The 27,154-nt window shown below is 52.4% G+C and overlaps 2 protein-coding genes across 2 annotated transcripts; one reads left to right on the forward strand and one right to left on the reverse strand.

Annotated features, from left to right (window-relative positions):
- Positions 1-1,658: 1,658 nt before the first annotated feature.
- On the forward strand, positions 1,659-16,868 carry ERN2 (endoplasmic reticulum to nucleus signaling 2; the record flags this gene model as incomplete). The annotated part of the gene is made up of 22 exons (XM_080831711.1): positions 1,659-1,754; positions 3,317-3,422; positions 3,768-3,801; positions 4,047-4,119; positions 5,258-5,330; positions 5,471-5,578; positions 5,817-5,918; positions 6,845-7,109; positions 8,983-9,061; positions 9,150-9,297; positions 9,406-9,527; positions 10,400-10,555; positions 10,819-10,984; positions 13,313-13,397; positions 13,545-13,734; positions 13,812-13,911; positions 14,003-14,205; positions 15,364-15,511; positions 15,609-15,736; positions 16,314-16,437; positions 16,512-16,579; positions 16,662-16,868. The coding sequence occupies 22 exons, from the start codon at positions 1,659-1,661 to the stop codon at positions 16,866-16,868; spliced, it is 2,781 nt and encodes a 926-aa protein (XP_080687837.1).
- Positions 14,913-26,857, reverse strand: PLK1 (polo like kinase 1). The gene is made up of 11 exons (XM_080831712.1): positions 26,384-26,857; positions 25,545-25,713; positions 24,668-24,812; positions 23,703-23,796; positions 22,105-22,324; positions 19,568-19,723; positions 18,360-18,437; positions 18,052-18,206; positions 17,760-17,942; positions 16,128-17,526; positions 14,913-15,492 (listed from the first exon to the last, which is right to left on the reverse strand). Exons 1-10 carry the CDS (start codon positions 26,789-26,791, stop codon positions 17,320-17,322), a joined length of 1,815 nt encoding a protein of 604 aa, XP_080687838.1. The 5' UTR covers positions 26,792-26,857; the 3' UTR covers positions 14,913-15,492; positions 16,128-17,319.
- Positions 26,858-27,154: the final 297 nt, after the last annotated feature.

The raw sequence follows: 27,154 nt of genomic DNA on the forward strand, positions 1-27,154 counted from the left end.
AAGCAGGCTCCCTGCTGAGCAGAGAGCCTGATGTGGGACTCGATCCCAGGACCCTGAGATCATGACCTGAGCCGAAGGCAGCGGCTTAACCCACTGAGCCACCCAGGCGCCCCAACACCATGTACATTTCAAAGCGGATGTACAGTATACAAAATACAAAACATAAAGGAGGGCTTATTCACACCCTCAGGAGCTTGGGCTGGTTTCTAGACTGACAAGCAATCACTTCTGTTAGGAAATTAGGACCACCTGGCCAATTGGGAGTATTGGAACAGCTAAGCTTGAAGGAGTAACCACATAAACCAAAGACTTTATGACGTACATGTTTCTAGAAGAGGCTTCTTGCCATGAGGCAGTTGGGTTTTCTAAGGCTGCATTTGATGAAAATGTGATGACGAGGTGCCTCAGATCAGGTAGGTTCTTAAAAACAGAGCCTGAGGCAGGGGTTCTGACTCAAGCTGAGGTTGCGCCCTGGGAAGAACTCTCTAAGAGAAGGGGAGTGAGTGAAGGACAGGGACCTCCGCAGCCCAAATTGTACCTCAGAGTTGGTTCCAGCTTGAGGCAAAGGGGCCAGTCTTTTGTTTCCCCATGTCAGTCAGTAGTGGGTAGGAGGGCACAGGATGCTTCAGTCAGCCAAGGGCAATTCTGTGGAGAAAGCAGGCACCTGTGAGCTCTCAGCAGCCCATCCTTGGAGCAGCAGAGGGATGGGGGTGCCAGCCTAGCAAGATGGGGTTACTTGGGCAAGCCTAGGAAATTGAGAGCCGATCGCAGCTTGGGTCTGGGGCATGTGAAGCAGCAGGTGACACTGAAGACACCAGTGATGGTGGTGTATTGGGGGAGGGGGTAGAGGTTGTGGCCCAGCTAGCAAACTCTTCTGTGACTGTGGGAGCATGCCCAGGAGGGCCAGGGATGACAGAGAGGCAGAAGCAGAGAGCAGAGCCGAGCTGCATGATCCTCAGATCAGCAGTGATTTTTACACCAGGAAGAAAGAGAAATGAATGAGCCCAAACGTGACAGCTAATGGGATCCCTGCAGGCCCTCCCTGAACCAAGTCGGGGAGGTCTGCCTGCAGCAAGGAATGGAACCACCACAGCAAGGAGTGCTGCGTGCTGCCCTGTCTGGTATCTAAGGCATGGGAGGCTGTGAGTTCTGCAAAGACAGGTACCCTATCTCTCCTGCCTCCCAGACTGCTTAATAGGTCAGTATTTATTGAATGAATGAGTCCATCAGTTCATCCATATTCCACAGTCTCTCAATGAAAGATGCCCTAGCACAGTAACAAAGAGCACAAGCTCTGAGGGCAGACGTCTGACCTTGAATTCCTGTGCCCAGCCTCTGCTTTTCCATCGGTAGTGCTGGGACCTTTGAATAACGGGGACGGATGCGGAGCGCTTGGTAGAGTACTTGGTGTGCGGGACCATCTGCATGAATGGCCTCGGCTGCTAACCTCCCCGCGCTTTCTCTCTAGCAGAGTGACTGGGGGTGCCGTTGTGGGTGTGATGGGAAGGGCAGGCAGGGCGGGGGTGAGGGGGGAAGGGCGGGACACCAGCTGAGGTTGCGCTCTGGCTACTGTGTACCAAGTGGCCCAGCCCGGGGCGGAGTCTCCTCCAGGCTAGGCAGGGTCCTTGCTGTCCCCTGGAGGCGCTGAGGGACCCGCCATGGTGAGCGCAGCCGGAGGGTGCGGCCCATGGCCCCCGCTCCGCCTCGGGCTCCTGCTCCAGCTCGTGGTGCTGCTCCGGTCGCCAGGGCCACAGGTGAGACGTGGGGTGGCTGCGGGACCTCCAAGTTCTGGGCCTCGGACTGGGGGCGGGAGCAGTTGCTCAGCCATCGGGTTGAGGGTGGGGAGTGCAGCCACAGGAGGCGCCTTCCCCTCCTCCGGGTACAGAGGGCCTCAAATCAGACCCTGGCCAGGAAAATCCTCCTAGCTTTGAGGGCTTGCCAGGTGCCCCCACAAACACCCAGCTGGAGAGATGTGCCAGCGTGGAAAGGCACTGAACAGGTGCCCCCTTCTGCAGTGTGGGGGTGCAGGTGGAGAGAAGAGCCTGGACTGGGTGGGGAGCCTCATAAAAGTCCTAGGATCCCTGCCGGAGACACAGGGTCCACTTAAGTGTCCTCTGTCGAGAAATTCAGGGGGTTCACGGTCAGTCTCCCTTACCCACACTTGGACCCTGGGTTCAGAACATCTGGGATAAATAACTAGGAGTTGTGGGGATCAGGTCCTGTCCTGCCAGCAGGTAAGAGTCCAGTTGTACAGAAATGCAGGACGAAGGCAAAGGCACCCAGAATAAAATCTACTTGTCCAGCCTGCAGTCCCCAGAATGGCAAACGGGATCATGGTGGGTTGGCCGTTCACGCCAGACTCCTGCCCCACATCCCGCTCTGGGTCCACCCATGACTGCCGAGTAGGAATGCAAGACCAGGGTGGCCAGAGCAGGTGTTTCCAGAAAAATGAGAAAAACTAGAAAGGAGAAAAATTAGAAATCTTGATTTTAAAAAATGGAAATAGTTCCAATTGTAAAAATGGTTAGCTAATCAAAAACAAATGTGTAGGCATGATGATGGTCAACCCACCTGGTGGCTGTGGGCCACCTGTCTGCGGCTTCTTCTCAGACCAGAAAACAGGCTGCGAAAAGAGAGGGGCTAAGAGGCAGTTTTCCGACTCACCACCAAAACCACTGGCATAGCTCCAAACCTGAGGGTCCCGGAGCAGGATATGGCTTTTGCAGGGGTGTGGCTGGGCCACCCGGATGTTAGGGTTCCTGCTGGGCACTCAGCCTCACCCTGTTTGCTCAAGGAGGGGCTAGAGCAGGTGAGTTAGCCCAGCAGGGGCCCGATGCAAGGGCAGCTCCAGCCCTCCCTCCCTTGGCTGCCCCCAAGCCTTGGTCCGGAGGACCCCTGGGGCCTGGCACCAAAAGCAGCCGGGCTGGTCTGGGGAGGCAGAAAGGGGTCATCCCAAGAGAGCCAGACAGCGTGGCAAATGAGTATGGGACCAGGCCCTGTAATCAGAGACTTGGTGGCTCAAGTACCCATTCTGCGTGGTCTTAGGCTCATTACCTACCCTGTATAAGCCTTAGTTTCTTGCCCTCATTTATATAATTTATATAGTGCTGGGGACAAGAGCACCAATCTTATTGGGAGGCTGTGAAGTCCTCTCATAAAGGCCCCCAGTCTTCTCTAGAAAACCAGAAAGAATTGAGTGGTGGGGAAGAGGAGGGACTTTAGAGAGCCCCCCAGTTCCCATCAACGGGGGAGCCAGTCATGTTTCCTTCTTTGTCTGTCCCCTTCTGCGAGAAGGTGACTTTGTCTCCCACTTCAGGTCCAGACCCTCAGGCCAGAGAGCCTCCTGCTAGTGTCCACCCTGGACGGAAGTCTCCATGCACTGAGCAAGCAGACAGGGGACTTGAAGTGGACGCTGAAGGATGGTGAGCAGGGGGCAATCCCCTTCTTCCTTGGACCTGTGACGTAGAAGATAAGTGTCTGGGATCTAGAATCCAATGAGCCGGTGTCTGGAGGCAACTGGACCACTCCCCAGCTGTGTGGCCTTGGGAAAGTCACTTCCCCTCTCTGAGCCTCCATGTCCTCACCCATAAAATGGGGCCAAGGGTGATGACCCTATTTCACAGAGCTCTTGGGAGGATTAAATTACATGCATGACGAACGTTTGGCTCGGTGTCTGGCACACACTTAAGCACACAATGAACATGAGCTAGGCTTATCAGTGGGGAGTCAGAGGAGGTTACTCACGCTTCATGTCCCTGTGTCCACAGATCCCGTCATCCAGGGGCCAATGTATGTCACCGAGTAAGTGAACCTGCGGTCTTTGAAGGAGGGGGGTTCTGGGAGATGCGGAAGCCACGGTTGTGTGGAGGGAGTTGGGTGGAGTGGGCATGGGGCATGTTGGAAGGAAGAGTTTGGCTGCGGAGCAGCTCTGTGGTGCCTCCTGCAAGGGTGGGCTCCTACTAGTTGGGGAGATGGAGGGAACTGGGGCATCCATGAACCCAGGGGGTGTGCGCCTAACCCTCCCCCTGTTCTCCTCTGCCCCACAGGACAGCCTTTCTCTCAGACCCCGCTGATGGCAGCCTGTACGTCTTGGGGACCCAGAAACAACAGGGATTAATGGTGTGTTTCCTACAGTGTTTGGGGTAGAGAGAGAGCCCGGGCTTCTGTTAGCTGGAGCACCGAGGGTCCTGCAGGGGGCTCTCTGCAGAGGCCCTCCTGCAGAGGGCATTATAGGAAGGCTGTCCGGAGGCACCTGTTGAAAGGGGGTGGAGGGAGCCGACTGTCAGGCCCCTGAGGGCGTCACAGGGCTTCTTCAGGACACTGGGGGCTTCAAGGGGGAAACTTCCATCAGTTAGCTTTTACCAAATAAATAGTCACCCTGAAACTCAATGGCTTAAAAATACCAGCCGTGGATTTAACTCACCATTTTGTGAGACCACAGTTTCGGCTGGACTCCTCTGGGTGGTCTTGACGGAGCTTGCTCCGGCGTCTGTGGTCAGCTGGATGGCTATCTTTCTGAAAGTTGGTTGGTGGTTGGCAGGCTTCTGAGAGGGACAGCTGGGCCAGGCGTTTCTCATCCTCATCAGGAGAGCTTGGGCTTGTCCACGTGGTAGCAACAAGGGAACCAGAGAAAGGGCAAGGCCAGCACACAAACCCTTGTCCAGCTTTGCTTGTATCACCTTCGCTAACGTCTTGCCAGCCAAGGCAAGTCCTGTGGCCAAGTGCAGAGTCAAGCAGTGAAGAGATAGATTCCACTTGGTTATGGACATGGCTGTGACAGGTCGCCTTACAAAGGGACATGCACACAGGGGAGAGAAGGCATTCGTCTTCCACAGCGGGACTCTGATGGGGGCTATCGAATAGCACTCTGGATTTGTCACAGGGAATGGGGTGGAATGTTTTTTTTTTTTTTTAATTTATTTATTTGTTAGAGAGAGAGAGAGCGCGAGCGAGCACAGGCAGGCAGAGGCAGAGGGAGAAGCAGGCTCCCCACCGAGCAAGGAGCCCGATGTGGGACTCGATCCCAGGGCCCTGGGATCATGACCTGAGCTGAAGGCAGCCGCCCAACCAACTGAGCCACCCAGGTGTCCCTGGGGTGGAATGTTTGTTAGAACTTTATCCCTTCGGAAGCCTGCTGTGTGACAATAGCCAAGTTACTAAGACTCTCTGGGAAATGAAAATGATACTGATTGCCTCTAGTGAACAGGTTGTATGTGTTTTTCTGCTCTTTCTCTTTCCTGGAAATGTTCCTTCTCAGAGGCTGCCCTTCACCATCCCTGAGCTGGTTCACGCCTCCCCGTGTCGCAGCTCCGATGGCGTCTTCTACACGGGTAAGCATCTCTCCAGCCCCCAGGTCCAGGTCCAGGAGAGGACCTCATTATGGGGGCGGGGGACAGCTGGGTACAGGACAGCAGGTAACACACCCTGTCCCAGGCCATCTTGAGGGCTGGGCCACTTTCCACCTCCACAGGCCGGAAGCAGGATGCCTGGTTTGTGGTGGACCCTGAGTCAGGAAAGACACAGATGACACTGACCACAGAGGGTCCCTCTACCCCACGCCTCTACATTGGCCGAACACGTGAGTCATGTCCCAGCGGCTCCTGGCAATTGCTTTCCAAGTTGAGTCCTGCCCAGTCAAGTCAATCTGTCGGTCTGCAAATGTTGCCCTGAGCTGAGGGGACAGCGGCAACCCAGACAGATTGTGACCCTCACAGACGTTGGCCTCCAGGACGGGTGCACGATGACATCCCCTGGGGTGGGCGTGGGAGGAATATCGCATGGGCATTCCTGGTCACCCTGCTTCTGGGCATTCGCAGAGTACACGGTCACCATGCACGACCACCGGACCCCGGCCCTGCGCTGGAACACGACCTACCGACGCTACTCGGCGCCTCCCATGGACAGATTGCCTGGAAAATGTGAGGGCTGCCTTTCCCTGCCTCCTGCTTTTGAGCAAGTTCTCCGACTCAGGGAACCCTTACCAAGCCTCACCACATTCTGAATGACACACCCCTGGTGGACGACCCTAAGTGACCCCCCTCAACCCCAGCCAGACCCTCCTTTACCCCGAGCCATCTTTAACATCCTCAATCCTCCATATTTCAAAGGAGCTGAGCCAGGTAACCCTGGGTGGCCCCTGTTGTCCTGAGTGACCCCAAACAACCCACAAACACTCTGATGGGTCCTCACTGACCCTCAAAGTTGAACAACCCCCAAGAGATGACCCTAAGTGAACTCCCCCAAGATTAACCTCCTCCAGGTAATTCTGACCACCCCCTTGATATTATGACCATCCCATCCAATGGCCTGAGTGACCTTACGGGGTCCCCAAGCCACCCCTTTTACCCCGACTTCATTTTGCACGGAACCCACAAAAGTAACCATAACACATCCCAACTGACACCCCCAGGGCCCCTGACTCATCCCCTTCTAACCCAACATGACTTCCAAGTGACCCACATGCCTCCAGGCCACCTGATTATCTCCTGGGTGACCTCAATTAGACCATGGCTGACTACCCCACATTCTAAGTGACCTCTCTCAAGTGACCTGGACTGAGTCACACACCTAAGTCAGTTCTGGATGACCCTGACTGACCCCCATATCTTACATAGCTCCCCGGTTGACCCTGACTGATCCCCTGATGGATCAAGGTGACCCAGTACACTCTGACTGAGCTTCCCATGTCCTCCTAACCCTCCAGGGGATCTCACCTGACCCCCACACACCTGAGTGCCCTCCTGATGGCCTACCTTCCGAGGAATTCCCCCCACCCCCCAAGATGCTCTGAGATGCCTCAGGTCAGAGCTCCTTGCCCACACCTCCCTGACCGTCTTTTTTGCAGACACGAGCCACCTGGCATCCTGCGGAATGGGCCTGCTGCTCACTGTGGACCCGGGAAGTGGGGCGGTGCTGTGGACACAGGACTTGGGCATGCCAGTGATGGGAATCTACACCTGGCACCAGGACAGCCTGCGCCAGCTGCCCCACCTTACGCTGGCTCGGGACACCCTGCATTTCCTCGCCCTCCGCTGGGGCCACATCCGACTGCCTGCCTCAGGCCCTCGGGACACGGCTACTGACTTTTCCACCTCAGACACTCCGCTCCTGTAGGTGCCCATCCCTGGGGACTGGGGAGGAGCCCCCTGGGCGGACTGGACGTTCAAGCATGACACACCTATACAGCTGAACCAGGAGCCAAAATATTTCAAAATGGTTATTTACAAAACTGATTGGCAAATAACCAGTGCCCAGCACCGTACGCAGGACCTCCGGGATAGCCTTCTATTTGGCAACTCTAGGGCAAAATTGGCCTACAGGGGGCCTCTGGGTCTCTACTCCAGTGTATGGATGGTGCTTGTTCTGCATGGCAGGTGCTGTGTCTTACTGACTGTTAAAGACAAACCTTTACCCTTCCCTACAGTACTGAATGCTTTAGAGTCCCCATCTTAGGGGATAAAGAGACAGGCTGGGAAAATAGTGGATTATCCATTCATTCATTACACAAATATTAATTGAGCACTTATTGTGTATTAGTTACCTGTCAGGCTCTGGAAGTACAATAATACAGCCTGTGTTCCTACCTACAGAGATCTTAGAGTCTAGTGTGGAAGATGGGTGTGTAAGAGGACAATTGTAATAGGTATGAGACTGGGGGTAAGAGACAGTCATGGAAGGCTTCTTGGAAGAAAGGACATCTAAATTGAAACCTGAAGGATGAGTAGAAAGCAAGAGAGAGAGCGAGCGAGTGAAAGCAAGCATGCACATGGCAGCCAGGGAACAGAAATTAAATAAGTCTGGAACATAGATCTGAGCATGGAATAAGGTCAGAGGGTGTTAAGCAGGGATCTTGTAGGATCATTGAAATGTTTGGACATTTTCTCCTAAGGCTAAGGAAAAGACATTGGATTTGTTTTTTAAGATTTTATGTATTTATTTGACAGATAAAGATCACAAGTAGGCAGAGAGGCAGGCAGAGAGAGAGAGAGGAGGAAGCAGGCCCCCTGCTGAGCAGAGAGCCCAATGTGGGGCTTGATCCCAGGACCCTGGGATCGTGACCGGAGCTGAAGGCAGAGGCTTTAACCCACTGAGCCACCCAGGTACCCCGACATTGTACAGTTTTAAGCAAAAAAGTGATTAGATCATCTTTTCATTTTAGAAAGACAACTCTGGTTGCAATGTGGAGAACATCATAGAGTGGTAGAGCAAGGAAGTGTCCATGCATAGAATACTGCATTAGTTCAGACATGAGATCAAGGCCCTTTGGAATAAGGTGGAAATGCTAGAAATGGAAATTAAGTGGAAAGTAAGAGATATGAAGGGGGAAAAACAGTAAGAATTTGGTGATCAGGGAATTTGGCGGTTGTGGGCAAGGAGTCAAGGTCTGTAAACAAGTGCTCAGGTTTCTAGAAGCACATAAGTGCTGTCCTTTTCAGAGGTAGGGAGCTCTAGAGGAGGAAGGGGATGTAAGGAATGAAGTGCCAAGTTCATACTTAGAACACTGAGCTCTTGAAAAAGGTCTGGGCTAGACACCAATTAAGAAATCGTGACTCTAGAGTTTGTATCTGTTAGCTTCTGCCACATAACAAAGTACTTCCAAAACCTAGAGTTTAAAAACAATGAACATTAGTTATTTTTCAAGATTCTTTGAGTCAGCTGGGTGGTTTTCTGATGTGGGCAATCTGGTGGCTTGGCTGAGTCTGGATAGTTTAAGATGACCTCTTCCAACTCTATCATAATTGGTGGAATATTTGGCCTAGGGTGTGTCAAATGAGGTCCTCTCGTGCCCCAGCAGGCTAGCTGAGCCCTTCTCAAGCCACTGTTTATGATACATTTGCTATTGTCTCATTCTCCAAAGCAAGTCACATGGTTAAGCCCAGAGTCAGTGTTGGAGAGGACAACACAAAGACACAGGTACCGTGGTAACTGAAACTACCCACCACCATCACTCATCCTTCTCCCCTTTTTCTTCTCCCTCACTAGGATGACACTGTACGTGGGGAAGGATGAAACTGGCTTCTATGTTTCTAAAGCACTGGTTCACACAGGGGTGGCCCTCGTGGTGAGAAGGGGTCTCTGAGGGGGCTGGAAAGAGGGGACGGGGTAGGAGAGGAGCTCCCTCACTCATGACTCTCTATCTTCTGCCACAGCCTCGTGGACTGACCCTGGCCCCCATGGATGGCCCCACCACAGAAGAAGTGACACTCCAAGTCTCAGGAGAGCGAAAGGGCTCACCTAGCACTGCTGTCAGATATCCCTCAGGCAGTATAGCCCTTCCTAGCCAGTGGCTGCTCATCGGTGAGATTCTCCTGGCTCAAATTTTGAGATGAAGGGCCTATGAGCCCTGCTTCTGAGCTGGAAGGCTGACATCACCTTCAGCCAGCTGACCTTTGCTCTGCCCCTTAGGATACCATGAGCCACCCCCAGTCCTGCATACCACCATGCTGAGGGTGCATCCCACCCCACAGAGTGGGACTGCTGAGAACAGACTCTCAGAAAACACACAGGCCCCCACCCTCTTCCTGGAGGTCAGTGCTAGAAGGGCAGAGGACATGGCAGGGGCGGGGGGCTTGGCAGGTTGGGAGGGCAGCTATTGGACCTTTCCCTCAGGCTTCTAGGAGTACATCTGGGCGTGGGTCAACTGACATCACACAATCTTCTGGAAGGAAAACATATATGTTGTTATTGCCAGAAACATATTAGAAGTATCAAAGGATCTTGGTTATCTAAATTGTGAAATAAGGATCACAGTTCTAATTTTTCAGTGTATAAATTACAGAATATTTCTCAAGTTAGGAAATGTAAACAGAAAAACTATAAAACCATGCTCTACTGGGAGAGAGTTGGGCAAGAATCACTAGTGGTTCAAGGTTAGAACAGTCATGATCTGCTCCCTCTCCCTCTGTCCCTACCCCTGCCCCACTCTCTTTCACTCTCAAATAAACATTGTTAAAAAAGAGAGAGAGAGGAAGGATGGAAGGAAGGAAAAACAACAACAACAACAACCAAACAAACAAAAAACCCTAGCCATGAGGTAGAGCCGTAATTCTCAAATCTGGTTGCTCTTTAAAGTAACTGGGGAGCCCACTCAGTCCCCACTGAACTGGAAATGGATATCTGAATTTTTTGGTGATTTCCCAAGAGTGTCTGTGTTTTTTAGTGATGCCAAACCTTCCCACCCCCAGTCGCCCCAGATGCTGGTCATTAGCTAGTTTTGGAAGATCACATCCTGGGACACGATGATGTTTCAGCACCATGGATAGCACCCAGGCTCCTGCCTCGTGGATACTCACTCACTGCCCAGCATCTGTACTGGGTGATGGAGAAGGGTTAGGGTTTCTATAGTAGAAGGGTTAGGGTTTCCATAGTGTGCTAAGAGTGAAAGCTCCTTTGTCCTCAGCTCCTGAGCCTGAGCCGTGAGAAACCTTGGAACCTGGAGATGCATCCTGAAGAGAAAACCCCAGACTTGCATCCAGGGCTGGGACCCCAAGACCTGCTGGCAGCTAGCCTCACTGCTGTCCTCCTGGGAGGATGGATTATTTTCCTAATGAGGCAGGTAGGCCTATCACCCCTGACTTCAAGTCCATCTTAAGGTTTTCCTTGCGGGAACCCTGCTCCTCCTCTCCAAGACCACTCAGTAGCTTGCTCTCTCACCCAGCTCTGATTCTACCCCCTGCCTTTCTCCCAGCAGCTCCCTGGGCCCCTGCTACTATGTTCTGTATGTTCTTGGTCTGGTGCCGAGCTGTCTCAGGCACGACTGCTGGGCCCCACCACAGCAGGACCTGGCCACAGCTGAGTCCTCTTGTGCCCTGTATTCAGCAGCAGCAGCTGGTGGAGAAGCAGCAGCAGACCCTCTTGGCACCGGCAGACCATCCTCACATCTCACAGAATGCTCAGCTCCCGCCATCAGAGGCCACCCCCCAGGGCCAGAAGAAGAGCCTTCCGAGCCCCTCAGAGCAAGCCCAGGCAGTCGAAGACCCAGAAGGTGAGCTTAAGTGAACAGGAAAGGGCAAAGTCAGGCACAGAGAAAAGATGGGGCAGGTTTAGCTTCAAAGTTGTTTATTAGAAGTCACTATAGTACAGTGCTTAAGCCTGAGTAATAAGAGAGGATTTACAGCCTCCTATAGAGTTCAGCACTCTAGAAATGTCTGCCATCATTCTTTATCGTTACCTTCAAGGACTCTCCGGTGCAGATAGAACTGGGTATAGATCTAACTCCACTAGCTGTTCACTTTGACAGGTTGCCTTCCTCCTCTGAGCTTCAATTTTCTCATCTGTCAAATGGGAGTAACAACACCCACCTCATTGTATCACCTCATTATGAGAAGTTACCGGTATCATTATTATTAAATCAGTCTTAGGTGATGTTAATAATATTTGCGTTAGTTTAACATCATATTTGGTGACAGTACCAGTAAATTACCTAAGTCTCATTTTTTTCCCTTTGTTTCTCTCTTTAGGACTTTTTACTTTTAAACATTTCTCTTTTGTCAATTAGACCTTATAAATTAACTAGCCCTTTCAAGCTCCCCCTAGTGTCTGAGGGTGGCCCCATGGGGCCTTTTCCATGCTCTTTTTTATTTATTTATTTATTTATTTATTTATTTATTTATTTAAATTGGACAGAGAGAGATCACAAGTAGGCAGAGAGGCAGGCAGAGAAACAGGAGGAAGCAGGCTTGGAGCAGAGAGCCCGATGCGGGGCTCGATCCCAGGACCCTGGGATCATGACCTGAGCCGAAGGCAGAGGCTTTTAACCCACTGAGCCACCCAGGCGCCCCCTTTTCCATGCTCTTATTGGTCGGCCTGGGCTACTTCTCCTGCTTCTTTGGCTCTGGGCTGGACTGGCCTTCAGTCCTTTGCATGAGCTGCTGCTGGCACCTCCTGGTCTCTGCTCAAACCACTGCCTCGTGCTGTTGTCCCCTTAACTCAGGCTGAAGTCTGCCCCACTCTTGGCCTGATGCTTCAGGGCTGCTCCCCGCATCCACTCTGTGTTCACCCTGCCTCTGCAGAGACAGAGCGGCTCCCCTTCCTGAGGGGCTGGCTCTTCTAGCAGGTACCCACCGCACCTGCAAAGGTGCCTGAGCCCTGAGGGGTTGCAGCTCTTGTCACTTTACTGGCTCGGAGGGGGGGTTCACTTAATACTCACTCCCTGCACCCTGAAACACTCATCTCCTGGGGTCTTCAGACTCGAGTTGGAGCTTTCCCCAGACAGGCCACACTCCATCCTTTCCCCAAATGGCTCTCATCTGAGCACCCTGTTGTTCTTCTTGACGTTGTCCTCCATTCGCCCCTCACCACGAGTCCATCAGAGCCCAGCAACTCTGTCCCTGCCTTCTGAGCTTCCCACTCCCACCTGTGTTTCCAGGCCCTGAGCCCAGCCACTCCTGAGGGCTCTGGGTACACAAATCTATGTTACTGCCTGTATCTTGAGAGATGAAAGTGAAGTTTTACTAAAATAATCCAGAGCAATGCTAAGGAACAGCTCAGTACTTTTCTCACTGATCTTGGTGCAGATTCTCATTTGCTTTTCTTGAGCTAGTTGCAGAGACAGAAGTGGGCAGCCCTTCCAGAGTAGAGTGTTCTCGGGGCCACCGCACTGCACAACTCTTGGGGTGCAATGTATGTTTAGCTGTATGCATGGTGTCCCTCGGAGCTGAACAGGGCACAGCCTGGCCAGACATGTGTGGGTCGTTGTGAGGGGTGTCTCACAAGCTACCCAAATGGAAGAGCAATAACTGTCCAAGCCTATAGACCTCTGCCTGCCTGCGCCAACCCCATCCTTCTTAATAGGAAAACAAGGCATTCCGGGGGCTCCCTGGTCCCCTAGAACAAACTCTGGGACAGCTTTGCATCCAAATGCCCATTGCTGCCCTGTCCTATCCCGGAGGGGTCAGTCTTTCCTGGAACTGCACTCACCCTCACCATACTGACAGTTGCCAAGCCCACCTTCCTATTTGAAGCCAATTCCTCAATGAAAAGGGTTTATTATTAACTAGTGGAGGTGGAGAGAGTGGCAGAGGAAGTAAAGAAAGAAATCTGGGCAGAAAATGCCAGAAGAGGGAGAAGGATAAGGAAGATAATCTAGCAGCCCACACCCCCACTCTCCTTCCACACATTCATTTAAACTACGGTAACGCTGTGTGGGATCATCAACATGAGTCCCACTTTACAAATGAGAAAACCGAGGGCACAGAGGTTAAGTCACTTCCCAAACACACACAAGGGAGCGGCAGTGTGGGAAGGTGGGGGCAGTGGTGGGTCTGGACTGAGCCGCTGCTCCCTGAGACTGTGCCCTCTCCTCTCCCCTCAGCTGAGCAGCTTACCGTGGTGGGCAAGATTTCCTTCAACCCCAAAGACGTGCTGGGCCGTGGGGCAGGCGGGACGTTCGTTTTCCGGTGAGTAGGTAACCAGAAGCTGGGCTGGACATGTGACTCTCACGGCACTTTGGGCCAGTCCTTGGGGGGGGGCAGTCTTTCAAAGGCTCCCAGAGGCAGGTGCAGAAAGGAACCTTTTCCTTCATCTTCCTTCTCTGAACCCCCCAGGGGCCAGCTGGAGGGGCGGGCAGTGGCTGTGAAGCGGCTGCTCCGGGAATGCTTCGGCCTGGTCCGGAGGGAAGTCCAGCTGCTGCAGGAATCGGACAGGCATCCCAATGTGCTCCGCTACTTTTGTACCGAGCGGGAACCCCAGTTCCACTACATTGCCCTGGAGCTCTGCCAGGCCTCCTTGCAGGAGGTGAGCCAGAGCTCAGGGGGTGGTGGGGTGGTAGCGGGGGTCCCAGGTTGCACAGTTATGCTCTGTCCCCTCTTCAGTACGTGGAAAACCCAGAGCTAGAGCGCTGGGGCCTGACGCCCTTGATGGCGCTTCAGCAGCTGATGTCTGGCCTGGCGCACCTGCATTCCCTACACATAGGTAGGCCCTGGCCCTGCCTCTGCTCCCACCCTGCCCTCCAGCCCTGGTCCTGCCTTCCCCACAGCCCTGCTCAGCTCTGCTTTGCTCTTAGTGCACCGGGACCTGAAGCCAGCCAACGTCCTCATCGCCGGGCCTGATGGCCCTGATGGCACAGGCAGGGTGGTGCTCTCAGACTTCGGCCTCTGCAAGAAGCTGCCTGCTGGCCGCTGTAGCTTCAGCCTCCGCTCGGGCATCCCCGGCACGGAAGGCTGGATGGCCCCCGAGCTCCTACAGCTCCTGCCCTCTGACAGTCCTGTGAGTCCTTCCCTGGCCCCGTGCCTCTCCTGCTGTGGCCAAGCCTATTTCTTCATCTGTAACGTGGCATAGTTCATCCCTTCTTACCTAGAGCAGTGACTCTCATCCAGGGACCATTTCACTGTCCAGGGAGCATTAGGCACTGTCTAGAGACACTCTTAGTTGTCACACCTGGCAGGGGAACTGGGGCATCTGGGGGTAGCAGCCTGGGATACTGCTAAACATCCTACAACACACAAGACAGTGCCCCATATTGTGTTGTAGGGAGGTGCGGTGTTGGAGCATCCGGCCCCAAATGTCAATAGTACGAGGGTTAAGGAATCCTGAGCTAGAAAAAGGTTTTCAATCTGCACTGTGCTGCAGACTCATTGGCAACCATAAGAGTCAGAAGCCCAGGCCCCACATCCAGGGATTCTGACCAGACTAGCCTGGAGCAGGTGATTCTAATAGGTAGCCAGGGAAAACCACTGGTGTCCAGGGTTTGGGGAGCACCAGAGGAGCGAATATAGTTGAAGCCCAGAGAAGTGTCTGACCCCCAGAAACCCCAGGATTATGGATTTCTGAGTTGTCAGTGTGTGGGTGGAAGATGAAATCATGCACACAGATGAGAGCGCAGGAAAGGTCAGTCGCTAGGCAAACCCACGTCTAAATCAAGAGAAAGCAGGAAGTGGCCACCCGGAGACCCAAGGACTAAAGGATCTGATGTTATGAACTTGTACAGATTTTAATTAGTGGCCAGTATTTTAACTTTTGGGAAATTCCACATAACAATCTTGATTTTGGATCCTTTGGAAAATCACAGCTCTGCACGTGGGAGAGTCCCCAGGAGACCATAAGGTCTCACTGCCGCTTCATTCCCTCGCACCCAGCCAGCCTCGCTCGCTTCTGTTACCTGCTATGCTAGGCCTGGAGGAATGCAGCTTGCACATGTGCACTAGCAGCTCAGGAGGGCCAAGATTTTGGACGAAAACCGTGGGCCCTTTCCAGTGGTGCAGAAGGCAAGAGGTCTCAGGTCGAGGAGATGGTGCTCAGGAAGCATCCTTGAGTTCTAGTCTGAACCAAAGCCTTGGCTAACATAACAGCTTGTGGGAGAATTGAATCTGGCAGGCTTCCTGGAAGCAGGGACTGCCTCCTTATGTTGGTCTCTCTGGCCCCCAGACAAGCGCAGTGGACATCTTCTCTGCAGGCTGTGTGTTCTACTACGTGCTTTCTGGTGGCAGCCACCCTTTTGGAGAGAGTCTTTATCGCCAGGCCAACATCCTTGCAGGGACTCCCAGCCTTACTCACCTGGAGGAAGAAGCACATGGTGAGGGGGGATGGGGCCTGGCAGGGAATGGAGGAAGCAGGGCATGGGGCTGGGCGGGCCTGAAGCCATCCCCCCGACTCTCCATTTGCCCCTACAGACAAGGTGGTTGCCAGGAACCTGGTGGAGGCCATGCTGAGCCCCCTGCCCCAGGCCCGCCCCTTGGCTCACCAGGTGCTAGCCCACCCCTTCTTCTGGAGCAGAGCCAAGCAGCTCCAGTTCTTCCAGGTCAGAGGGAAGTCCTGGGGATGGCCCCAACTAAGTCCCAAGTTTGGGTGCTGAGTGATAAAGAGGAATCCAGAGTGGCTGGGAAAAGAGACTTGCCTGCCAGCTCCTTCTCTGAACCAAGCTCGGGCCTAGGCACCTATACGTTGCCATGCCGGCCCTCCACGGTCTGCTCACGACCAGACTTCCCAGGCCCAGACTCCACCCCACGCCCCTACCCACCCCCCCACCCCCCATAGCACATACACCATGCCATTCAACCCTAGTTGTATGGCATGTAACTCATGCTACACTGGTGCCCAGATAGCCCATCCCACTTGTGTGACCTTGAGCAAGGGACTTGGTGCCTCTGAGCCTATTTGCTCATCTGTAAAATGAGGACAAGAGTACCTACCTCACTGGTTGATGAAGACCTAGCAGGTAACATGGAGACAAGGCACCAGGAAGGGGTACTCGAGGGGCAACAATCCTTTCCTAAACCAAGAAGCTTTTGCCGTTTTGCTCCCCCAAGCCATAGGGCACTCCTGGGCCTTGGCCTCTGAAACTGGTCATAAGGCTCAAGAGCTCTGTGGGGTCCTAGGACGTCAGCGACTGGCTGGAGAAGGAGTCTGAGCGAGGGCCCCTGGTGGCGGCACTGGAGGCGGGGGGCTCCGCGGTGGTCCGGGGCGACTGGCACAAACACATCTCTGTGCCGCTGCAGACAGGTAGAGGCCGGCCTTGGGGTGGGGATGGAGGGGAATCCAGCGGGGGCAGCCTTGCCAGAGTTTCCTGCCCACAGATCTGAGACGGTTCCGGACATATAAGGGAACGTCAGTGCGAGACCTGCTCCGTGCTCTGAGGAACAAGGTGTGCTCTAGGGTCTGCGTGGGGCCTGGGTCACAGGGCATCCTGGTCATGGCTAAGCGGGGCCCTCTCGCCCTTCCTCCAGAAGCACCACTACAGGGAGCTCCCGGTGGAGGTCCGGCAGGCACTTGGACACGTCCCCGACAGCTTCGTCCAGTACTTCACTGCCCGCTTCCCACGGCTGCTGCTCCACACATATGGCGCCATGAGGAGCTGTGCCTCTGAGAGCCTCTTCCTGCCCTACTACCCACCGGCCTCAAGGGCCGGGAAGCCATGCCCAGCCGGGAGCTGAGGCCGCCAGACCAGGAGCGGGGCCCATGGCTGAGGCCAGCCTCGGTGGCAAAAAAAAACTGGCAGAGTCTTGGCAACCGGGGGCTTCTGGAGCAAAGACATGTCCAGAGCCCGGAAGCCAGGCACTCTCAGGGATTACAGAAGAAATAGAAGATTCACATGTGTTTAATGTATATAAAGGCAAGGAAAGGACAGTCCCAGATTCAAGAGCAGTATTCTGTACAATGCATATGGTGGGGCTGAGGGGCAAGGGGAAGAGGCCGTAGAACCCACACCCGAACATGTACAAAAATAACTTACACGACGACCCCCACCAGCAAGGATGATGGAAGTTCTCCCCAGCCCCCAGGGCTGGGGGGCATATTCTAGAAAACGGCGCGAGGGGAGCTAACCAGTGCAAGCCAAGGTGCTGTGGGGATGAGAAGGGGTGCTAGTCCGGAGGGGAGGAAGGCCTACGAGGAGGCCTTGAGACGGTTGGCGGCCGAGCGGGAGCTCAGTAGCTTGTCCACCATGGTGCGGGCATAGCGGAGCCGGCTGGCCAGCTCCTTGGAGCAGCCGTATTCCTCCAGCAGGCTCAGGCGGTACGTGCGGAAGTCCCGCCTCTCATCGATGTAGGTCACAGCTGCCATCAGTGGGCACAGGATGAGTTTGGTATGGTCCTAGGAGGGGAGACAGACAGAGAGTTACCAGTGGCCTGAAGGTCCCAGCTGCTAGTGCAGGCCAGGGAGTAGTGGGGAGACATTCCAACTGACGAGGGGTTCCCGCCCCCACTCCTGCTCTTCCTATTGCCTGATGCCAAGCACAGGTCCCACGCCTCCCACTCCCCACCCTACTCTGGGGGCCTGTGGACAGGTAGAGGTACCTCACCCCGACCCTCCCCACCCCGCTTCACCTGGAAGAAGTTGATCTGCACACAGCCATTGCTGAGGTGCAGGATGATGGCGCTGCGGGTGCGAAACCAGGTGCGCAGGTAGGGTAGCCGGGCGAGCTCATCGCCTTCCCGGGGCGTGATGTTGGCCCCCGCCTTCAGCAAGTGTTCACTCATGTAGTTCCGGAAATACTTCAGGAGGGTGATCTGGTTGGAAAAGGAGGGAGGAAGGCCAGAGTTAGAGCCTAACCACCCTGCACGTGCCTCCCTCTCGGCAGCCCCAGACCACGGCCACCAGCCACCGGCTGGTGCTCACCTTCTTCATCAGGGAGTTGGGATGGGAGCTCACGGTGAGGTAGGACTCGGTTCCATCGCGCTCTATGTACTGTAGGCTGTCACCGTCATTGTAGAGGATCAGGCGTGTCGAGTCATTGAAGAGCACCCCGACGCTGTTGTCGCACAGCTGGTACCCTGGTGGGTGGAGGGAGACCTCAGGAAGGGGGAGAAGGGAGCAGGGCAGGGCACTAGTGAGAGGCCTGGGATGGAGACAGGAGACTGTTGATAGCAGAGGACCAAGGAGCCAAAAAAGGCAAGAACCTGTAACAGCTCAAAGGGGCAACCTACCGAGGCCGTACTTGTCCGAATAGTCCACCCACTTGCTGACCCAGAAGATGGGGATGCAGGCAGGATCCTCAGCCTCCTCTGTGACAGAAACAGACAGATGGTTGGTCAGCACCCGCATCTTCCCCTCCATTCCACTCACGTGGCCCATGCCAGGGAGGATTGCTGGGCACCCCACCCAGGCTCTTTCAAGAGTCCTGGGGCCCCAGAGTAGAGCCAAGCAGGGCCTGTGCCACCACCAAGCCCTGGCAAGCAGCAGGACAGAAAAGTTCCAGTTCCATTCATTCATTCATTCCGTCCATCCATGCATCAAAGGCCCACCCTGTGCCAGGCACTGTCACAGGTGCAATGAGCAATGGCATAAAACCCAGCCTTCAAGGAACTTACATTCTCGTTATAGGGACAGAGGCTGATCAACATAAATATGGACAAAATAAATGTTATTTCTATCATGGTGAGAGTCAGTGGCTAATGGATTATCTAATATTTTGTTTCTGAGTGATTAAGAAATTATCGGAATATATACAATTCCAAATACCTCAAAATGTTATGTTCAGGGAGCCTGCATGGCTCAGTTCGTTATGTGTCTGACTTCGGCTCAGGTCATGATCTCGGGTTCATGGGATCAAGCCCTGTGTAGGGCTCAGTGGGGAGCCTGCTTCTCCCTCTCCCCCTGCTTGTGCTCTCTCTCAAATAAATAAAATCTTAAAAAAAAAAACCTGTTGTGTTTAGTGCATGTGATAATCCCTTATTTAAATACAGGGGAGTAAGAAGTGCTCAGAGTTGGGGGCCAGGGAAATGCTCATGGAGGGGACACTGGGGCAGACACCTGAAGGAGGCGAGTATGAGCCTTGCACATATGTGCAGAAAATACATTCCAGTACATTCCAGTATGAGCAAGAGCCCTGAGGCTCTTTAAGACTAAGCAGGAATCCCCCGGAGAGCTGAAAGAGCATGGGCAGATGTATAAGGTACCACGTGGAGGTGCTGGAAGATGGGGCACTTGCAGAGGTAGAACACATGAATCAGAAAGATAGGCGGGGCCTTGAGTGCCAGGCTAATCCATTTGGATTTTAATGTATAGATAAGCAGAGAACTAACAGTATTATGGAGACAGGGCCTGGACAAGTTCCAGACACTCTGTAGCGGTGACTTCCCCGCCCTCTCCAGGTGCACAGGCAACCCCATCCCCAGGCCCCTACCATGCCCACCTTGCCTCACCAGCCCCCGCTCTGAGGGCTTGGATGCATTGACGCTGTGTAGCTGCTGTAGCATATCGCCCAGGTGGCAGTCAACCACCTCATTGGTTTCCCGGACCACTGGCTCCTCTTTTTCCCGGGGCCGCTCAGGCATGGGGTTCTCCGTGCCTGTAAAGATGATGCATAGTCATTAGTTGGGCACAAAGGCAGCAGGTGGGAGGGGAATGGGACCCTCTGCCATAGCTGGTACTCTCCCCAGAGAAAAATTATTTTAGCTGCCATTGCTTTGGGTCAACTGAGTCAGTGCTGGGTTACAGAGCAGCAGCTGCCACACTCATGTGACAGGAGCATGGTACTCATACCTCTAGGGCCAAGCCAAACCCTTAAGGAAGGTTTCATGGTCACAAACACCAAAGAGCTTCAGATGCTCTGGCCTCTGCCCCCATACTGGGCCCTCCAGGATACCACCAGTCACTCTGGGAGACAGTGTGAAGGCACCACCAGCTCGGAGCTGCCCAGCCAAAAATTAAAATCCAGGAAAACAGGAGGGCTTGGTTAATCATATACAGCTCATCAATAAAATGGATTAAGCAGGCATTTGTTGAAAACATGAGATTTTTTTTTTCCACCCCCAAGTTTTATACAAACGTCCAAAGAGTCTGAAAAGATACACTTTCAGATTTTCTCATTAGTTATATCTGGGTTAGAAAAGCCCGGATAATTTTTTATTGTCTTTATGCTCTAATGTTTCTTTCTCCACCAACACATGTTAGTTCTCCTTGTAGAATAAGAAATTTATCTTATAATATTTTTAAGATTGGAGTTTTCAATTTAAAAATACTCTGCTGTGGTAAGAACTGAAATGTGAAATAATAAGATATTTGGGATTTGCTTTAAAAACCCTTGCAAAGGAGGGCGCCTATATGGCTGTCAGTTAAGCATCTGCCTTTGGCTCAGGTGTCAATCTCAGGGTCCTGGGATGGAGCCCTGCATCGGGCTCTCTGCTCAGCAGGGGAGCCTGCCTCCCCACCTCTCTCTGTCTGCCTCTCTGCCTACTTGTGATCTCTGTCAAATAAATAAATAAATATCTTAAAAACTAAAATAACAATATTTTATACATTATAGTCCAAAGAATAAATCCATAAGTACATGTTGATACAAGTAACGGAATAAATACTTGAGAGAGAAGCGACAGCTCTTCTTTAGAGAAGAATTCCGATAAATTAACTTAGAAGGAGTGGGGAAAAGAGAGGAATTTCCACTAGAATAACACATTAGCAACTGCCTCAGTGAGATCCAAGGGGATCCACCGAGATCCACCAAGGATGAAAGAGTTTGAGGAGAAACAAGATTGTCTCAAAGTAGCTCAAGCAAGGTATTTGATTAGTTACGAAGAGAAAAATTGGAACTCTGCATGAGACCCTACTCTAACCAACTGCTTGAGATTAATACTACCAATAAAAAGAAACGGCAAAAATAAACAAAGAAGGAATCCTTAACCGTTTAATTACCAAAAAAACCCCAAAAAACAAAAAACCAAAAACCCAAACAGTATTAGATTACAACAGAAACAAATGAATTTACATATTAAATTGGTGCTATATCCACACGGAGGAAAAAAAGTATTTCAAATAACCTTTTTAAAAGCACTAAATACCCTTAGTGAGATATTCTAAGGACAAATGGACTTGAACAAGCTAAAACATCACTTGAAAAGAAGAACTGTAAGAGGAACTAGTTTATAGATGTTGAAAAATATATGCATATTGGTATAAGGAAAGATTGTCAGTTGAAATACAAGAATAAAATCAAAGAAATAAAAATCTTAATATTGTATTTGAACTGGACACTCATAAATTACAAAAAGTAGTAACTCCAAAATAGACAAAACAATATTGTACCAGTGTTAAGTTTCTTGAACTTGCTGTGTCATGTGCTATGGTTGGTTATGTGAAAGAATCTTTGTTTTTAGAAAAAATACACTGAAGTATTAAGTGCTTAAGGGCAGGACATATACAACTTACTTCTAAGTGGTTAGGGAAAAAAAACTGGGTGTATATATACACACATGCACATACACACTTATATAATTTATATATATACTAAAGAGAGAAAGATAAAGTTTAGAAAAATATTAATTGGTGGAGAAAAAGAGCTTTTGTCTATTCTTCCACCTTTACATAATCTGACTGTTGAATGTGGTGGGGGGGGTGGTCCACTGCATTATGCCCTATATATATATTTGAAATTTTCCATATTTATTTTCAATGAGCCATCATTGTGTGATGTTAGGAATTTTTTAAATGCTAAGAGTTTTACAGGTGTGCATTCAGTCCACTTGCCTTTTTCTAGGTGACAGGTCTGATCCAGCCATGGTTAAAGTCTGTCTTTCCCCATTAGGGCCCACCCAGGGGAAGGGCAGTTTGTCCTGAGTGGGGTGGGGGCTGTGGATTCAAGGACAGGGGCGGGTCCTACACACGCCTGGGCCCTGGGGGCCACCTATCCACACAGCTAAAGCCTAGGCTCTTTCTGGGAACCTACTGTTTTACCTTTATTGAGGACTGTTAGAGGTTTCCGGCTGCTGGGGTCCAGACTGCTGGGAGCAATGGAAAACCGGGGTGCAATGGTGAGACAGGTGATGGGGAGCCGGGCAGGGATGTAGCCGGAAGTAAAGAACTCGTCATTGAGCAGCTCATGAATGGTGGGGCGGGCAGTAGGATCCGTCTGAAGCATCTTCTGGATGAGGGAGGCGGCCACAGGGTTGACATGCTGGAGCAGAGAGGGAGCGCCGTGAGTGGGACATAATGGGGAACCGGAGTGCAGTGCTGCCATAGGCACCGCAGCCCCTGGCTCACATACACCATGTTCAATGGCCATAAATCTGCCATGTTTCCCAAACTGGCTTTACTGAGTTGACAAATGTCAATCTAAGCTGTGAGAATGATCACTTCTCTCTTTTTTTTTTTTTTTTTTTTTGAGCCTCAAGAGTCATTGGATTTCCCTTGAATTTATTCCAGAGCAACTTAACTTGCTCACCGCTAGGGTAGCACTTGAGAACATAGGTGTGGGCTCTTAAAGACTTGATTAGCTCCCAGTACTCTCCCTAGTACTGTCCCTGATAGCAGCTATGGCAAGTAACCCAAAGTTATGAAGTCATGAAGACATGAAAAACTTCATGTCTTCATCTGGAAAGAAAGGACATAGTAACGAGCCTAGAGTCCTACTAGGATTCGATGGGGGATAACCCACCACAGGTCAAAGGCATAGTAACAGCCTAGCATTAGCTGTACACTTACTATGTGCCAGAACAGTGTTCCAAGCTGTCATGTGTGTCAACTTGCTTACCCTTCACAAAAAAACCTAAAGGGGCAGAGGTCTCTATTACCACCTCTCTTTTGCAGAGGAGGAAATGGAGCACAGAGAGGTTAAATGCCTTTCTAAGAATACATATGTAACAAGTGGTGAAGTCAGCATCCACTCCAAACCCTCCAGGGTCTGTCCATCTGATAGTTAAATGACGCTTTGTGAGAGATTTCGTCTGTCCTTATGCAGACAGGGCCCTTGACTTCATAGGTGTCAAGGCTACCAAACCGGAAAGCAGCCACGTGTCAGGCTTCTGCACAAACAGACTATTCCTTTCAATGCACTGACGCCAGTGGTTGTGAAAATGCACATCACTTTGGATTCGGGGTGGTTCAGGATTCTGTGAGTGCTTACTGTACACAAGCTACCCTGTGAACTGCTCCCTTTTATAAATGGAAACTCGAGTTCAGAAGATCCAGGCCACTTGTCCAGTCATCTGGCTACTACGTGGCAGAGCACAGTTAAATCAAGGTCCATTCCCTGAGGTTAAGCAGCACTTCGGGGTCTGCCTCCTGCTCCCTCCCCATTTTTTTTTTTCTTTTTCCACATCTTTTGGGTTATTTACCCAACCTCTGAGAATCTATAAACTCTCCCCTTAGAAAAAATGCTTCTGTGCACACATGTCAAGCTCTGTATGTTTTAGTCAGAGCTCTGTGGCTATCCTAGGGGTAGGGGTGACCTAGCTCTGTCCCCGGGATATGGCTCGGCTCAATAAACAGCTTTTGAGGGAAAAACCCTCCAAAACAAAATATATTTAAACTTTTAGAAAAAGTGTTTTAGTCACCTTGGGAATACTGTAGTCATTCTTCTTGATCCGGAGGTAGGTCTCTTTGAGGCAAGAGGTCTCAAAAGGTGGTTTGCCCACTAACAACGTATACCTGTAAGCACAAGGGGGCTGATTTGGCTCAAGGCTCCCAACCAAAACCTACCTGCCGGAGGAATCATCTCAGGGTGGGCTTCTGGAAACTCTGACTTTGGGGTCCTTGAGGATAGTCATCAAGTCCACAGGAGCCAGGGCATGGGTGGGGCTGAGCCCTCAGAAGAAGACAGGTGACAGCACCAGGACTCTTAAGGCCAGTAGTGACTTTCCAGCTGGAGCCTGTAGGAATCCAGGGCCCCAGAGGCTGCAGGCCAGTATATAACAGGTCCCAGTGTGCAGGCTATCTGCCCTTATAGAGGCAGCCCCACTTTGATGGCTCTGCACTCAAGGCATGAAGTTTTCATTTGAAAAACTCTACTGCAAAAAAGTCTGGAAGCCACTGCTACAACTCACTTTTAGTTCTCCAGTACCTCGGCCAACAACAACAAAAAAAGATAACACCCAAAAAGGGCCAACCCTCTGCCCACCACCCACCTGCTTTAGGAGGCCTTGATCAAGACTTTACTGTGCATGGAAATCACCTAGGGATCTTGTTAAAATCCAGATTCTGAGCCAGTCAGTAGCCTGCGTCCGGAGATTCTGCATTTCTAACAAGTTTCTGGGCAATGCTGCTGCTCTGTGGACCACACTTTGAGCAGCAAGGGCCTAGAGCAGGTTTGTGGAGGTTCCCCCAGCCCCACAGCCCAGGCCGCTGCAAGAATCCCACAGGATACACCAGTGACAAGAAAAGATATGGAAATCAGGCTTTGTTTTTGGGCAATCTGTTCTCTGGAGCAGGCTCTCTATAGGCAGAAAGGTCCGAAGGATAAAGTCAGCCAGGTAAGATGTCCAAAAGGGCCAGGTGGGTCTGAAGACGACTCCCAACTTACATGATACACCCAATGGACCACACATCCACCTCGAAACTGTGCCCTTTCTTGCTCAGCACCTCAGGAGCTATGTAATTGGGAGTCCCGCACAAGGTCTTCTTGCGTTCCCCGTCATATTCCACTTTGGTTGCCAGTCCAAAATCCCCTGGGACAGAGGGAGGAAGAGGGGGTATTCAGTTGCTAGCCTATCCTCTGCCAATGCAGAAAGCTGGTACAGGTGTGACTGTCAAGAACCAGGGTCATTTGATCCCTCTGGCTCCTACTCCTCATAGGCAGCAAGGCTTGTCCCGGATTCTTCCCACCATGCTAGCCCAGGGCAGTGCCCCTCCTTGGCCCTCCCCTTAGAAAAGAGGGCCACATTTCTAAAAGGGAACAGATGGAAATGGCACTACTCAAATGCCCTCAAGGAATCAAGCAAGTAAAGGTCAGCACTGCTATTTGGAAAGTTTGTGAGTTAAGAGCAGGGAGACTTGGGGGCTGTGACAAATCTGAGGGAGCCTAAGGTGAACAGCAGCTTTTTAGCCCAGCAAAGAGCTGCGTGAGGGGATACTGTCTCAGAACTGCAGGGGCTTCCAATTGTTTAAAGAGAGTTCCAAATCTTAATTTTTATATCAAGCATCCCAATTTATGTCAATGGAAACGAATTCAAATTCTTTTTAAAAAGGACTGTGTAGGAGCACTAAAAAATGCATCTGCAGGATACAGGCTTGGGCTCGGTTTTAAATTTCTGTGCTAAGGAGAGGATTCTAGAGGCCATCAACAGCCCAGACTTCTACAATCCTCTTCCTCCCTCCTTTGTCTCCTTCCTATTTCCTCTCCCAGCCTCCTCATTTCGGCTTCTGGGAGTGTCAAGCACCCCTGCAGGCCCAGCACTCACCTATTTTCACCTCCAGATCCTCATTCAGGAAAAGGTTGCCCAGCTTGAGGTCCCGGTGAATAACCCGGTTTCGGTGCAGGTACTGGCAGCCAAGGACAATCTGCCGAAGGTAGTAGCGGGCTTCCGGCTCGGTCAATGCTTTCCTCCGTTTGTGCAGCTCCAGGAGAGACTGAGTGGGGGAAGGAGAGGAGTAATGGGGAGCCGGTACCAAGGCACAGAGGGAAGAGCTTGTCATTAAAGCAGCCCAGGACACCCCCCACCCTCCAGGACAGCTAAGAGCTGTTCTCTTCCTTAAGACTGGCCCCTACCGTTCATAGCACCCCTTCTCCCACTAGCTGCCTCCCAACCCTCCTACCTGGAACACCTCTTTCAGCCGCGCTCCCCTCCCGGAAGCTCGGAGTCCACCGTATCACTCCCTAGACCTTTGCGCAGCAGGAGATCCCTCTCCAGCTGCCTCTCTTTCCGGAAGCTCCGAAGCCAGCTCCAACCACCCTCTCCCCGACCCAACCCTACTCCGGAAGCTCCCGACTCGCAGCACCCCTTCCCCGGGACTCCTCCCTTAGCAACTCCGGAAGCCCCTGCGTCCAGTACCAGGATTCTCCTCCTACTTGCGCCTCCCCGGCTCCGCTCAACACCTAGGGTCCAGGAGCCTCCTTCTCCACCAGCAACAGTTCTCAGGCACCACTTAATCGGAACCCCCGCCCCTAGCGTCTCCAAGTGCCAAGCACCCTCTCCCCTCTCCTCTAGATCTTTACAACCCCTAGCTCGAGGTTCCCTCTTCTCTAGCAGCTCCAAGCTCCCGGAGCCCCCAGCCCTGGCCCCGAGGCAGCGACACTCACCCTCCGGCGGCAGAGCTCCAACACCACGAATACGAAGTCATTGTCCTCGAAAAAGCCGTGGAAGCCTACGATGTGCTGGTGGGCGAGGCTGCGGTGAATGGATATCTCCATGGACATCTTCTCCTTCTGGTGCGGCTTGAGCAGCAGAGACTTAGGCACGATCTTGCCCGCGAACACCTCCTTAGTGTCGGCGTCCGAGATTTCGAAGCACTTAGCAAAGCCTCCCTTCCCCAGAAAGCGTCCCCGCAGGTAGCGCCGCCGGCTGCGCGGGTCCACTAGGACCTCCGGGATCTCTTTCGCCGGCGGAGCAGCCGCCGGGGCCCCGGGAGCTGCACCTCCGGGACCTCCGGCTTTCCCTGGGTCCGCTGGTGCCCGCGCCAGCTTCCCTGCAGTTGCCGCCGCACTCATATTCCCGGAGTTGCTCCACGGACCTAGCAGGGTCTGGGTAGAGGCTTGGCACTGCTTCGCTCCTCCTCGAATTCAAACGCGGCGCCGGGAACGTTACAAGAGCCTGCGCGCCACTGATTGGCCGCGGGGATTTAAAATCCAAACCCGCCCGCCGCGCGGCACGATGGGAGCGCTCTACACCTCGGCCTGCTTTAAACCCGTACCCAGCCCGGGTGGCTGGGGGAGAGAAGCTTGATTGACAGGGACTCGTGCACAGCCGACACGTGGGAAGCCTGGGAAACCGTACCCGGCGTGCGGACGCCGAGACCCGCCGGAGGAGAGCGGGGAGTTCAGGGTTTCTTCCTTTCTCCGCGGTCGGGAAAG

The sequence above is a fragment of the Martes martes genome, assembly GCF_963455335.1.
Source record: "Martes martes genome assembly, contig: SUPER_18_unloc_1, whole genome shotgun sequence".
Classification (NCBI taxonomy): Eukaryota; Metazoa; Chordata; class Mammalia; order Carnivora; family Mustelidae; genus Martes; species Martes martes.